The sequence below is a fragment of the Triticum urartu genome, chromosome 3, assembly GCF_003073215.2.
Source record: "Triticum urartu cultivar G1812 chromosome 3, Tu2.1, whole genome shotgun sequence".
In the NCBI taxonomy this organism is placed as follows: Eukaryota; Viridiplantae; Streptophyta; class Magnoliopsida; order Poales; family Poaceae; genus Triticum; species Triticum urartu.
The window spans coordinates 395,547,290-395,562,618 of record NC_053024.1 but is presented as its reverse complement, the minus strand read 5'-3'; the positions used below and the strand labels follow the sequence as shown (position 1 = coordinate 395,562,618).

General features: G+C 45.6%; 1 protein-coding gene across 2 annotated transcripts in view; it reads left to right on the top strand.

Annotated features, from left to right (window-relative positions):
* Positions 1-9,227: 9,227 nt before the first annotated feature.
* The window catches only part of LOC125544087, a 30,370-nt gene continuing 24,268 nt past the window's right edge, over positions 9,228-15,329 (top strand). Inside the window, exons 1-11 of one of the 2 annotated variants that reach the window (XM_048707647.1) lie at positions 9,228-10,145; positions 10,761-10,905; positions 11,463-11,735; positions 11,855-12,022; positions 12,108-12,320; positions 12,507-12,601; positions 13,194-13,368; positions 13,489-13,892; positions 14,165-14,288; positions 14,860-14,955; positions 15,044-15,115. In XM_048707647.1, the coding sequence (XP_048563604.1) occupies positions 9,442-10,145; positions 10,761-10,905; positions 11,463-11,735; positions 11,855-12,022; positions 12,108-12,320; positions 12,507-12,601; positions 13,194-13,368; positions 13,489-13,892; positions 14,165-14,288; positions 14,860-14,955; positions 15,044-15,115 (2,469 nt within the window). In that variant the 5' untranslated portion in view covers positions 9,228-9,441. The remainder of the gene's footprint in view (positions 10,146-10,760; positions 10,906-11,462; positions 11,736-11,854; positions 12,023-12,107; positions 12,321-12,506; positions 12,602-13,193; positions 13,369-13,488; positions 13,893-14,164; positions 14,289-14,859; positions 14,956-15,043; positions 15,116-15,329) is intronic. The other variant, XM_048707648.1, reaches the window with a different exon arrangement.

Below are 15,329 nucleotides of genomic sequence, written 5' to 3'. Positions count from 1 at the left end.
GGGATCCGGACGTAGCGAGTCCTTAAGATAGATGAAGGGTCGCCGCACTGTCCCTCTACCACGGCAACGTGATGGGTGACTTGGGGAGAGTTAATCTCTCTCAGATCAGTTTTAGGCCCAATCTGGTCGTAATCCGTAGCGACTCCCAGGGCGGCGAAGTGATCCAAGAGCTCGTTTATGGAGGAAAGATCTATTGGATCTAATTGCTCGGGGAGTTCCGAGTTGACATTAAGATTGTTTTCGATGGCTCGAGAGGTCATCGTCGGCGCAGAAGCCGAACAGGCGGTCATAAGAAAGCCACCTAACCAGAGGGTTTGGCCGACAGCCAAAGCTCCCTTAGCAACGGTGTCATCTTTAAAGACGGGGTGAGGCATCCTTCCTGATGGCGACGACACAGAGGAACTCTCAATGAAAGCACCAATGTCGGTGTCAAAACCGGCGGATCTCGGGTAGGGGGTCCCGAACTGTGCGTCTAGGCCGGATGGTAACAGGAGACAAGGGACATGAAGTTTTACCCAGGTTCGGGCCCTCTCGATGGAGGTAAAACCCTATGCCCTGCTTGATTAATATTGATGATACGGGTAGTACAAGAGTAGATCTACCACGAGATCGAGGAGGCTAAACCCTAGAAGCTAGCCTGTGGTTTGATTGTTGATGTGTATGTCGTCCTACGGACTAAAACCCTCCGGTTTATATAGACACCGGATAGGGTTAGGGTTACATAGAGTCGGTTACGATGGTAGGAGATCTTCATATCCGTATCACCAAGCTTGCCTTCCACGCCAAGGAAAGTCCCTTCCGGACGCGGGACGGAGTCTTCAATCTTGTATCTTCATAGTACAGGAGTCCGGCTGAAGGTATAGTCCGGCTATTCGAACACCCCCTAATCCAGGACTCCCTCAGTAGTACTTAGCTTTCAGAACTTGAGCACATAGAGTATCCGTATTTGTGATAAGTCTCCAAGATTGTTTTGCCAGCTAGCAAGGTTAAAAAAGTGGAGGTCACGTAAACCCATACCTCCATCCCTCTTAGTAATACACATCTGCCACCAGGCCAATTAATGCATCCGTCGAACTTCATCTGTATCACCCCACCAAAATTCTGTCATTGCATTTGTCATGTCCTTGCATAGCTTCTTGGGGATATTGAAAACATACATAGCGAATACAAGAATTGATTGTATCACCGCCTTCAATAAAATTTCTTTCCCTCCTATGGACAAGAGTTTTTCTTTCCAACTCTTCAACCTGTTTATGATTCTCTCTAGGAGGTGAACAAAACTATCGCTTCTATCCACCCCCACTATGGTAGAAAGTCCCTTATATTTATCTGATAAAGCTTCAGACATAATATTGAGCTCCGTACAAATTTCCGCTTTTGTGGCAACATCGATATTTGGGCTAAAATAGATGCTACATTTAGCTTCACTCACCAATTGTCCCGAGTTTGCACAACATTGATCTAGTACCTGTCTCAGCGAGGTTGCATTAGTCATATCATCTTTCACAAGGATCAAGGAATCATCAGCAAAAAGTAAATGTGATACTGATGGTGCATTTCTGCAAACCCTAACTCCTTCAATGCCACGAACCTCCTCTTTATGAGCCAGAAGACTAGATAATCCTTCTGCGCAAATCAAGAATAAATATGGTGAAAGGGGGTCGCCCTGCCGAAGACCCCTTCTAGGAATAAATGAGTCTGTTTCTTGGTTGTTGAATCTGACCTTGTATTTGACTGATTGAATGCATGCCGTGAGCAAATTGACAAACTCATTATGGAAACCCAGTTTACTCATCATACTGCTTAAAAATTCCCATTCCACCCTATCATAAGCTTTGTGCATATCCAGTTTCACCGCGCGGTAGCCCCATTTACCCCTTTCTTAATTTTTATAGTATGTAGACTCTCATACACCAGTAAGATATTGTTAATAATTAGTCTACCAGGAACGAAAACACTCTGAACTAGGGATATAATCTCATCATGTGTTTTAGGCGAGAAGCGATCATCTTAGATATTACCTTGTAAAGAACATTGCACATGCTAATAGGTCTGAATTAAGTGATCAATTCTGGATTTTCAATCTTGGGTATGAGTACAATCACTGTATCATTCCATCCATCTGGGATCACCTTATTCTTTATTGCATTCAGAACTTCCTCTGTCAATGAGTCCCCTAATATATTCCAGCACTTTTTAAAAAAAATGCGTGGAGTCCATCCGAACCCGGTGCCTTCATATCTACAATAGAAAACAACATCTTTTTAACCTCCTCAGGTGTGTACGATCTCATCAGATTTTCATTCATAACCTCTGACACCTTTGGTTTTACCTTATCTAACAGTAAAGGGTTAGCTCATCCACTTATGTAGCAAATAGTCCCGCAAAATACTGAGACACATGATGGTTCAGAGATGTGCTCCCTTCCATCTAAACACCATGATCTCCTCTTAGCCTTTTAATAAAATTTCTTTTGCGCCTAGGGGACGCAAAATTCTGGAAATATGAAGTGTTTTTATCACCGAACCGCAACCAATCTAGTCTGTTTCATTGGGCACAGTGGATTTCTTCCTGTTCCAGCAGCCACTCAATCTCTCGAGCTAACTCTCTTTTCCCTTGTTGAATTTTCATCACTCATAGGACCACTTGCTGCTGTTTCTAGCTCCTGTTGGGCAGAACCGATACTTTTCTTTGTATTCTAAAGCACAGAATGATCCCATTTATGCAGTTGATCATGCACCAATGCCAGTTTTCCCACTAGGCCTGTGTTTGAACTGCAGGCTCCCGCTTAGTCCCAAGCATCTTGAACAACCTGTCTGAAGTGGGCCTCCTTAAGCCACTTTTGCTTCAAATCTAAGCACAATAGGCCCATTCTGTTTGTCGATTGATTTTGGTTCTGTGTTCATAAGTATTGGTCTGTGATCTGGCTTGCTGTAGTCCATATTTTTCAGAACCACATTCCCAAATTTTTGGTTCCACTTCTCATTTGACAGAGCTTGGTCTAGTCATTCTCGGATACGTCCACAGTGCCATGTAAATTTTTCTCTAACATATCCACAATCATCCAAACTACAATCAGTCAGGACTTTTCTAAATGCTTGCATAAAATGACTAGGACGTAGACTGCCCCGTTCTTTCTCAAAAGGATAAAGAATCTCATTGAGATCACCCATAACCAACCATGGCATATTAGCAATAGCATGCAGGTCTCTCAATTGCTGCCATGTTAAGTGTTTGTCCTGCCACCGAGATTCGCCATACATCCCGGTAAAACGCCAGACATTATCTTGTCCAGTGCCAACATTTACATAAATGAAGTTATCTGCTTTGTACCGCAATGAGATATCCACTTCTTTCTTCCATAGTAGTACTAGACCTCCACTTCGGCCGTCACTGCTTATCCATTCAACCGGAGTGTCGTGTTTTCTTTCGAGCTCTCTCATCTTATCAAATTTTGCATCCCTTATCAGTCGAAGTGCTGTCCAAATTATATCAGTCTTATTCCTTCTCTATCTTGTTTTAACCGGAGTGTTGTCTCTACTATTCCTCTTCTAACCGGAGTCTCATCCAAGTGCTTTCATTTTGCAAAGCTCATATTCTGTACCTCCATTTCCAACCGGAGTGTTGTTCGAATTTGTTCTTCCTTGTTCCTTTTTTTTAACGGAGTGTCTTCAACTTCATTCATCTCCGTTTATTCTATTCTCGGAAATGGCTTAACCTTTCAAGGTTCTTTGGTCTCACTCGTTTGTCAAAGAAGCAACTTAGTTTTACCTTTCTCTTCCGTTGTCCCTCCGGTGCCATTCTAGATCTCGGGACGAGATCCTTTCGTAGTGGTGGAGTGTTGTGACGCCCCAAGACCGGAGCTTCAGATGCCTTCCGTGGTTTCTGGGTTTTGTCGTGTGTTTTGTTTGGTTCATTGCATTCGTCATTGCATCATGTCATCATGCCATCATGTCATTTCTTTTTCTTAACTCAACTAAATAAACCGTATGGATCTTCGATCCATTTAAACCGAGGGAATTCACATGGTGATTCTCTTTATAGCATATCCTCCCGATATTAGGGAGCTATATTAAATATTCCATTTTCGGAATCACCTATAACACACTTGCAATTTATCACATGCCCTTTTCCGCTTCAAGTTTGGTCCCCAAACTTGTCTTGTTATTTCTTTCGTTAGTTTCCGGAGCTCTACCTAAATTCCCAACATTTTTGGACCTATCGAATACCGACTTCCTTCTCATACTCATTTGAATTAAATTCAAATGAGTTTGAATTCAAACTTCACACGTGTGCTCTTTCCTATTTTCTCGGAACAAGCTCATTTTTATGAGTCCAAGGAAATTAACCTCCCGCGCAAATTCTATCCCTAACACTTCCTTTATTCTCCTTTTCTTTGATTTTTTTTCCTGATTTGGGGAGATAAGAGAAGATATATGAGGGAGAGAGAAAGAGCCCAGCTGGCTGGCCCATCTGCAGCCCACTAGACCGGCCCACCTCCTCTTTAACCTAGCACCAGGGAGCCCGACTCCTCTCTCCTCTCGTCTCCCTGCTCGCGCCGGCAGAGAGCATCGCCCGATCCCATCTCCTCCCTCGTTCTCCATGTGCCGCCACAAACACGCATCGCACCAGGGATCCCGATCCCATCTCCTCCCCACGCGCGCTGCTCTCCTCTCCCCTGCTACCTCTCTCTCGGGCCATGGCACCCGCTCCTCACCTCTCCTTCCTCGCGCTGCACCGCTCGCCTGTTCCGTCGCCTCGCCTTCGTCCCCAACAGCACCGTCCTCCCAGCGCCCCCTCTCTCTCCGACCAGCGCTCGTCCACGCCGGAGTGCCTGCCTCCCGCGCTGCCTCTCCTCTTGCTTCTCCTTGCAGAGCACCAACCTGCCTCGACCTTGCTGCCAGCAGGAGCTCCGGCCCCGACCATCACCAGCGGCCTCTCCTTCGCCCCGCTGCTCCTCTGCCTCAACTCCGGCCGGTTCGTCAAATAACAAGACCATGGAGCCGCCTCCCCGTGCTCCTTCACCTCGCCTCGTCGTTTGAGTACCGGCGCCGCCGCCGGCGACCACGACTCAAGAGACCGCCATGGATGCCCGTGGCCCCGCCTTCCTGTGTCTTCACCTCGCCGTTCTCCGCCAGCCTCCTCCCCGTGCTGACGAACTCTTGCCTGAGGCTCTCTCTCCGGCCAACTCTGCTGCTGACGCCGTCCGGACCTGCTTGCATCCGCCTAGTTCCCAGCGCCATCGTGCCTGTTGCCCAGATCCGTCTTGTCCCTGTCACACCTGCGGCTTGCTCTCCTCCTGAGCGTCCGCTTATGCGTCGCATGAGCCAAGCTCGGCCATTCCATCGAGCTCCTACACAAGCTGCCGAGACCTTGGCCAGAATCGCGCCAAGTGAATGCCTCTTTTCACCCGCGATATGTTGCCGTAGACGCATGGAACCCTGGAAGCAATCCCAAGCCCCAAATACGAAGACCCGGACCAACAAGTACCACGGCATTCGTCAAGTACCCTTGGATATGTCAAGTTCATCTACCGTCGCAAGAATCGAGACCGATAAGTCCGAAGACGTCAAGTACCTCTACAAACCGTGTACGACTACCATCGCCGAAGGCCGTCGAGTGAACAACAACCGTCGTTGTGGATCCGACAAGACCTCTGAGATCGACTTCATGGACCGGCAAGTACCCCAACGTCAGGTGTACAACGACCATCGCCGAAGACCCGGGTAGCAAAATGTCAAGTACCTATGACCGAAGAACGCCAAGTACCTGTCCAAAAAACGAACATGTACCACTATGTCCGGAGACCTCGAACCCGTCAAGTCCGACTACGTTTGTGTACAACTACCGACGACGTGCATGTTGCCAAGTACCCTCTCCGGATCGTCATTTTCGACTACTGATAAACATGTACCACTACCGTCGCCGAGATCACGAGAACCTCTACCTCGACCCTAGAGCATGCGAGATCGACTAGTTCCACTACCGCCGTCGCGAGAATGCCTACTTCCCTCTACGAACGAGAATCATCCCCTTTGCACGCTCCGAAGGTATAACAGCCGAGACAACCGCCCGTGAACTAATGCATGTGTGATGTCTGAGATGCTCGTGTTTGCACCGTGTCCTTTTTGGCACTCGTTTCCTTGTCGTCAACTCGTGGGACACCCGGTATCCGGGGGCGCCCCACCATCTTTTGCATGCATCCGTACACTTCTCCTTTGCATCGGTATCTCAATCAAGGAACCGGAACATTGTCATGGCACCGTTATTGTTATCGTGTCGTGGCACCCCTTTTCTTTTCCACCACGATGACAAATGCTTCTTAATATGCTCATATCAACATATTCATAAGAATTGCATAAACTTGCACATGTCATCTGCATCATGATAACAACAATTAAAATGCTTAAAATTGTTGTTGCATTAAATTGCTAATGCATATGGGGATTTATCGGATTTGTTGTTTGTTATATCCGGCCCCATTTAAATTATTTAAATGGTATAGTTTTGTTATGCTTCACCTCTTGCCATGTTAACCAACATTTAATATTGTTGAGTACCTAACCGAGAGTGAACTAAATAATTGATGTGGTGTTCCGTCAATATGCAACTCGTTGCATATTGAGCTCCACTTAACTTGTAGTTTTTTTTGTGCCCTTTGCCATGCCATGCATATTTAAACCGGACATGCATCATACTTGTTTGCACATCGTGCCATGCTTATTTGTTGGTTGTTTACTATGTTGTTTGCTTCTTTCCGGTGTTGCTTCTTCGGGTTAGTTTCGATAACGTCGTGTTGTGAGGATCTGTTCGACTACGTCCGTTTGTCTTCTTCATGGACTCGTTCTTCTTCCTTGCGGGATCTCAAGGCAAGATGACCATACCCTCGAAATCACTTCTATCTTTGCTTGCTAGTTGCTCGCTCTTTTGCTATGCCTATGCTGCGATACCTACCACTTGCTTATCATGCCTCCCATATTGTTGAACCAAGCCTCTAACCCACCTTGTCCTAGCAAACCGTTGTTTGGCTATGTTACCGCTTTGCTCAGCCCCTCTTATAGCGTTGTTAGTTGCAGGTGAAGATTGAAGTTTGTTCCTTGTTGGAACATGGAGATGTTGTTCCTTGTTGGAACATGTTTACTTGTTGGGATATCACAATATATCTTATTTAATTAATGCATCTATATACTTGGTAAAGGGTGGAAGGCTCGGCCTTATGCCTGGTGTTTTGTTCCACTCTTGCCGCCCTAGTTTCCGTCATATCGGTGTTATGTTCCCGGATTTTGCGTTCCTTACGCGGTTGGGTATAATGGGAACCCCTTGACAGTTCGCCTTGAATAAAACTCTTCCAGCAATGCCCAACATCGGTTTTACCATTCGCCACCTAGCCTTTTCTTTTTCCTTGGGAGTCGCGCTCCTGAGGGTCATCATTATTTTACCCCCCCTCCCGGGCCAGTGCTCCTCTGAGTGTTGGTCCAACCTGTCAGCTGCCTGTGGCCACCAGGGGCAACTCTGGGCTGGCCTACCCATACCTTGGACAATCTGAGTGTGCCCTGAGAAAGAGATATGTGCAGCTCCTATCGGGATTTGTCGGCACATTCGGGCGGTGTTGCTGGTTTAGTTTTACCTTGTCGAAATGTCTTGTAACCGGGATTCCGAGTCTGATCGGGTCTTCCCGCTAGAAGGAATATCCTTCGTTGACCGTGAGAGCTTGTTATGGGCTAAGTTGGGACACCCCTGCAGGGATTTGAACTTTCGAAAGCCGTGCCCGCGGTTATGGGCAGATGGGAATTTGTTAACGTCCGGATGTAGAAAATCTGAAGTTGACCTTAATTAAAATGCATCAACCGCGTGTGTAACCGTGATGGCCTCTTTCTGGCGGAGTCCGGAAAGTGAACACGGTATTGGAGTTATGCTTGACGTAGGTTGTTTTAGGATCACTTCTTGATCATAGATTTCTCGAACTTGCTTTGCCTTCTCTTCTCGCTCTTTTTTGCGTATGTTAGCCACCATATATGCTAGTCGCTTGCAGCAGCTCCACATATATACCTTGCCTTACCTATAAGCTTAAATAGTCTTGATCGCGAGGGTGTGAGATTGCTGAGTCCCCGTGACTCACAGATACTTTCAAAACCAGTTTGCAGGTGCCGATGTTCCCGAGCAGGTGACGCAACCAAGCTCAAGGAGGAGTTCGATGAAGATCTTGTCCTTTGTGTTGTTTCGTTCTAGTTGATCAGTAGTGGAGCCTAGTCGGGACGATCGGGGATCTGTGTAGCATTTGGGGTAGTCTTCTTTTATTTTGGGTTCCGTAGTCGGACCTTGATTGTATCTGGTTGATATAATGTTTTATTCATGTAATTGTGTGAAGTGGCGATTGTAAGCCAACTATGTATCTTTTTCCCTTATGTATTACATGGGTTGTGTGAAGATTACCTCACTTGCGACATTGCTTTCAATGCGGTTATGCCTCTAAGTCGTGCTTCGACACGTAGGAGATATAGCCGCATCGAGGGCGTTACAACTGCGCACCACCTCTTTCAAATCCATTTTGAGACGACGACGCAGGCATTTTGCCAGCCACTCATCAAGATGCGTCTTGGATAGGAACAACACATCTGGACCACTTTTCTTCTGAATATTGAGCAGAGCCCGGGCGTCGCCGCCCCGGAAAGGTCGCGACAATTCTAGCTTAGAATTTTCATAGCATCCGATCAACTCTCGAACTAGTTGATTCAGTAGATGAACAAACACAAGAAAACCTACTGTAATCAGAATGATACGGAAGGACAAAAACCGATCACAACACCTAGCTGGGCAAAGGAGTTATGCCGGGACAGACTACTAGCTTCGCGAGACGCGCGCCGGGAAGAGAAACTGTGTAGGCGACTGAACTTCAAAGCCGCAAGGTAGCAGACCACAAAAACAACGACCAGGCTGAAACCTACTCTTCTTCTCTCATCAGGACATCAAGCTCGCAGTTCCGGTCAAGAGAGGCCCATGACCCCAACGAGGAAGAGGTTGGACAGGCAGCCACTGCCGTGGTCAAGCCCTAAATCGCCTTGCAATCGCTAGTCATCGTGGGGGAAAAACGTTTCGTCCCTATAAACGTTGGCGCGTCGGAGTTGCTCGAATCGGTCATCTGATTTGTTTAGTCCGGGTGTAGATACTCTAAAAATATCAGTTCCACTCGCATCCATCCGTTCATCCAGCGTCTAGTCCGAACGGGGGTGAGTGAATAATCCAGGCTTTATTTTCCCCTTACGTTGTTTGTCTTCGTCTTCTCCTTCCTCCGTCCTCCCCCAAACCGCGAGACATCAGCAAACCCTTCTCCAAACAGAACTCTCCGCTCTCGCCCGCACCGCGCTCCAGTTCCCGCCCGCAGCACCATGCTCATCGCCACCTCGTGATTCCTACTCCCCGAGCCCGCACCCAAAATTCGCCATGGCGGCGTCGGAGCGGGAGGCCGGCCTCCTCGCCCGCGTGGCCGCGAACCACCTCTTCCTCGCTCAATTCGAGCCCATGCGCGCGGCTCTACTCAGCCTCCGCCGCCGCACCGATCCCGATCTCGCTGCAGACTTCCTCCGCGCGGTGGTCGCCTCGGGGGGCCGCGTCCCTGGCGTGCTCTGGTCGGCGCTGCCCGCCTGCCCCTCCTCCTCCCACCTCGCCTGGCTCGCCGCGCTTGAGCTCGCTGCCCTCCCTTCCACTCCCAACCCCGAGTTGCTCCGCCTCAAGGCTGAGTTTCTCATTCTTCTCCAGCCCATAGCTGATGACCCTGCCACCGGCGTCGATGCTCGGGGAACGCTCGTGAAGCTGCTGGATTTGGGGGTGGCGAGGCTGAAACGCGAGGTCGACGGCTATGGGGAACCTGTCGAGGAGGTCCCGGTCACCGAGGAGGATCTGAGGGGGTTGTGGGGGGTCGTCCTCGACAATGCCGAGCTGTTTGACGCCCTGTGTGCGGGCGTTTCGAGGCAGATCGGACTGGACTCGGGTTTTGGTGTAAATGTGCTCCTGTGGTTGCGACGTAGCGTGCAGCTCGCCCACTTGGATGCCATGAAGGCGCTTGTCATGGCTGGTGACGTCGAAAGTGCTACTGGGCATATACGGTTCCTCTGTTTGGAGAATGGCGTAGAGGAGGACAGTTATAAGTAAGCTCTATTGCAGCACCTTTTGTTAATTTCCAAATACGAATCCGGTCATCATTTCCTGTGGAACATCTCGACATATGTTCGATAAAGTTGCAAGCTAAGAATTTAACGGACATCTCAAGCTGGAATGGTGCGGTTGATTGTAGCTTTAGGTACAATCTGTATTTGTGTGATTGCCCATTAAGAATCCGTGAAACATTCGAGCTAAATTACAGCCTTGAGTTAAGGTCCATGTGTATGTCATGGATGATCTTTCGTAGTCCCATTCCATATCAATGTCTCGATGAAAACAGTGAGCCCCTGTACTCTTGTGGTTAGCTATGTTGGTACTGGAATTTGCAAATTACAAGTTTTAGACATGCTTGTTTACCATCAGTCATCATGATAATAGTTCAATGGGCACAGTAAATATAGACCAGGAAGTAAGATGATATACTCTTACAGTGACTAGTGAACTGCTAACCACCAGGTGTTATCCAAAGCAATGTTGTCAAATTTTAATGTAGCATCACCATATTTGCGTTTGTCATTTCAGATTAACATGTTCAAGTGTGTGGTGATAGATTTGGATATGATCAAATGTTCAATATTTTTTAATATAATTTCTTTGTGCAGGGTTGTCCTAGGTGATGTTGTGAAAAAGGGTTGGGAAAAATCATCAAATTATTTTGGAAAATGGTTTGAATCGCGTAATAGAATCATTAAAATTTATGGAGAAGCACTTCAGTCAAGCAGTCCCCAGCTTGTTCAACTAATTCAGGTAAATGCAAAATTTTCATTCTTACTGGTATGGTTCTTCCATTGAAGTAGGTTACCACGAATTTGGTTGCCTGTTCATTTTTTATCAGACTTCCATTACCCGTTGATGACATGTGATCATCTACAAGAAGGGAAATTTGATTTACTATTGTAGCTCACAGAAATTCAAGATCATTGAACACTCTGAATCCCAGATTCCGAGCTTTATTCCTTCATCATTATTCTGTGCTTTAGTTGAACAATAAATTAATGCCGGTGGCCAGTTGTACCTTCCTGTGTTACTTCCTTCTCCATTGTACCTAAGAACATCCACATCTCTTATCACCTAATTTAGGTGCTAAGATGGACACATCAGCTCTCTCTGTAATAATAATTTAGCCTCTACCCTCGCATTTGTGGCGCTGATGCTACCTTATCTATCTCCCCTTTAGATTCTACCCAGGATCATGTGATGCGGACGCTCTAGCATATTGCCAGTATTTAGCTTTTGGAATGATTATACATACTTGGTTTTAGATGGCTGATGCTAATATCTTTTTTTTTGGCTACCGATACCAGATCATTCTGGATGACATTCTTTCTGAAGAATTTGAAGACCACAGTATCTCTGATGCTCATTGGATGCCTCTTCCTTTCAAGAAGTTTCTGGAAACATTGTGGTTGGAGAGGGATGCTGATTCAGATGACAGGACCATTTTGACCGAAGCTATAGTATCCTGCAAGAAAGATCTATTCCACTATTCTCGACTTTCTGGAAAGCATGTCCTTGAAGTTATCATGGAAACTGCTCTATCATTAATTAAGAGAGAACAGCTTCAAGAAGCTGTTAATGTATGCTAGTTTTCAGTGGGATACTGCCATTTATTTATTTGTGGATCTGCTATGAGCACTGCAGAACTGATTCTGCTAGTTTTCTGCCGCATTAACTTCTGGCAAGTTGCTTTCTGCAGGTTGTTACTTCATTTCCCCTTCTTCAGCCATTAGTTGCTGTATTGGGTTGGGATATTCTGAAGGGTAAGACAGAACTGCGGAGAAAGTTAATGCAGTTGTTCTGGACAAGCAAATCCCAAGCTCTGCGTCTACAAGAATATTCACATTACCGTGCACAGACGGACGAGGTACTTCCTTTTCTCTTGAATCATCTTGCCTCTATGATATTGTTTAGCAAAAATATGTGAAGGATTACGAGTTTTCTATTGGCAGACATCCTGTGAGGAGTACCTATGTGACCTGTTGTGCTTTCATCTGGATCTTGCATCCTTCGTTTCCAGTGTGAATTCTGGGCACCCTTGGAATTTGAGGAATTCATTGTTGTTCTCCCAACAAGAGCAAGATTCAGTTGTTAATGCAGAAACATTAGACCCTTTTGTTGAGAACATGATACTTGAGCGGTTAGCTGTTCAGACTCCCATGAGAGTGAGTTCTCTTATCTGAATTTGTGATCTCATTTTTTTATGATTCTACATGTGGCCATATGTTTATCAGTCCTTCACACCTTCTATGATTGCCTCGTGTACATTTTGGTCTCCCATGTTGGTTGCAAAACATTTGGTTTCCTAGTTGATAGTTTGATGCTCTTCTGATTTATTTTTTTACTTGCAGGTGCTGTTTGACGTGGTCCCAGGAATAAAGTTTCAAGATGCAATTGAGCTTGTTGGTATGCAGCCACTTTCTTCAACAACTGCAGCTTCGAAAAGGTTCACAACCAACTTTTTTTTGAGACAGTGCAGGAGTGCTGCATGTAAATATATTAGGTTATGAAAAAAGGTCTTACACGCACAAGGGGAGTGACCGATAATAAGTTTGAAAAAGTAGAACAAAAACACACTGTACACTCAACAGGAAAAAAATAACCTCCTACAGCTAAAGCCGCTCATCTCGCTAGCCGCAGTCAAGCTTCAGGATTTGAAGTGTGTTGCACTACTCGACGATATGAAAGTGTCCTTCACAACCATTTATGACATCACATTTTTAACTGCTATGCTGTATTAACATCGTAAATATCATCTTCTTTACTTCTATCATTATGCTTCATGTTTCCTGCAAGCATAAAGATTTCCTCTTCTTTAGTTTTTGACCTGAGCATTCCTGAGGTGCCTTCTGCTACTTTGGTAAATGCCGTATAACATCCCCCCCCCCCCCCCCCCCCCCACCCCCGCCCCCCAACAAAAAAGCACACACGCAGAGGGAGAGAGAGACAAGAAAACTCACGGGATTGTTCACTGATGAATTGACACTATTGTTCTTGTGAGCAGTTTATTTCATGTGGGCTTCTTGTACCTATGGCAGGATGCATGACATCGAGCTGATGCACATGCGATATGCTCTACAGTCAGTTGCCCTTTCTTTAGGGGAGATGGAGAAGTGTGCAGGTGATGGGAATGAGCACCATTATCACATAGCTTTGTCATATTTGAAGGAGATGCAAAATTTTATGGAGGCTATCGAAAGCACTCCACGAAAGGTTTGGCTCTGCTTTGTCATATTGATATTTTGAGGAGTCATGCTAGAATGCTAGTCTTGAAAGCTTCAGAGAAGTCGTCTGTTGAACAGTTGAGCTTCATTGGGCTACTTTCCTTTGCAGATTTTCATGGTCAGCATTGTATTATCATTATTACATATGGACGACACTATCAAGTTGCCGCAAGCTGCCCCCCCAGAGTGTTCTGTCAATCATGATTATTGTGATAGTAATACTGAATCTGAAGGGAAGAACATGGTGATATCTTTTGTTGGACTTCTGCTTGACATACTTCGACATAATGTCCTATTTAAAGGCCCTGATATGGACCAGTTGCCAAGTACTGGTCTGTCACCTGCTGGCAGGCAAGCATTAGAGTGGAGACTCAAACATGCCAGCCATTCCATTGAAGACATGGATTGGCGTCTATCTGTTCTACAACGCCTCCCACCTCTGTCTGGACGACAATGGAGTTGGAAGGAGGCATTAGTCGTTTTACGTGCCGCTCCTTCCAAATTGTTGAACGTGTGAGTTTTCTGTTCTGTACATTGGTTTCTTGCTGTATTTTACTTTATTCACTTTATGCATCCTAAGATCAGGCTTTAATGTGGGCTCTTTGCGCATTACCCAGTATAATTACCTCACATATTTGTTCACTATATTGAGGTCACATGGTGTTAAATATCACTGTTTATTCTCTGTGCTTCTTGTGGAACTTCTGTAGTTCTCTCTCCCTGTGTGTGTGTGTGTGTGTGTGTGTGTGTCACATGGTTGTGAAGTTCATTGGAATTTTTGACAGGTGCATGCAAAGGGCAAATTATGGTATAGGAGAGGAAGCTGTACAACGATTTTCTTTGCCTGCTGAGGATAAAGCTTCTCTTGAATTAGCCGAATGGGTAGCTGGTGCATACAGAAGAGCATTGGTATGCCTTTTCTTGCCTTTTTTTTGTTTCTTTATTGGTTGAGATGAAGTGATGTGGTCCCCTTTTTTGTCCATGCACATGTAGCACATAGAATTTTACACTTATATAGGCTCTTCCTCTCCCCCCCTCTCTCTCAGTAGAGGGAAGGAGAGATGGAAGGGGAATGATTGGAAGTGCGGTAGTGGCAGAAATTTATGATTATAACTTATAAGTGCCAGTCACAGAAGAAGTAGCAGAGGGAAAGAGATGTAAAGGAATTGAGAATGTTTGACTGCAATTCTAGGATGTCACTTTATTCTTTGACTGGACAGAGTGCATATCAAACCATTTTGCAATGAACTTATATTAGAATTTTTCGATAGGCAGATATACAATCTTGTGATCTGCTATCAATCTACCTCAGGTGAATACTTGATTGTGGCAGGATCGAAGGAAAAATGACAAATGGGTTCTGTGCAGTACCCCCACTTCTTTTTTGCTTTCTTCAGAACAATTAAATGTCGTTTGATGTTACAAAATATTTAAGGTTGTGCCAAACTTTATGTTTCTTATTTCCGTGTTTTATGCCCAGGTTGAGGATGCTCTAAATCGGGCCACAGACAACCCAAATGTTGCACGCGAATCAGATATTTTGTCATTCCGTGCTCAGCTTGGTCCTTTAACTACGGTCAGGATTTTAAATCATGATCTGCATTTGATGTTGTTAATGATAGGTATTTGTAGCATTTGACCTGACAATAAATCTGAACTGTCAGATTCTGCTTTGCATTGATGTTGCTGCAACTTCTGCTAGGTCAGGGGATATGTGTAGATTTCTTCTCGATGAGGTAAGCGTTGGCTGTCATGCATTTCTACATCTCGGGCACTCACTTTTGGTACAGTATCTACTCCCTCCGTTCACAAATATAAGATGTTTTGGATATATCAATATGGACTACATACGGATTGAAATGAGTGAACAAACTCACTAAAACGTGTCTACATACATCCGATTCAGAAAAAGTTAGAACATCTTATATTTTTGAACGGAGGGAGTAGTTC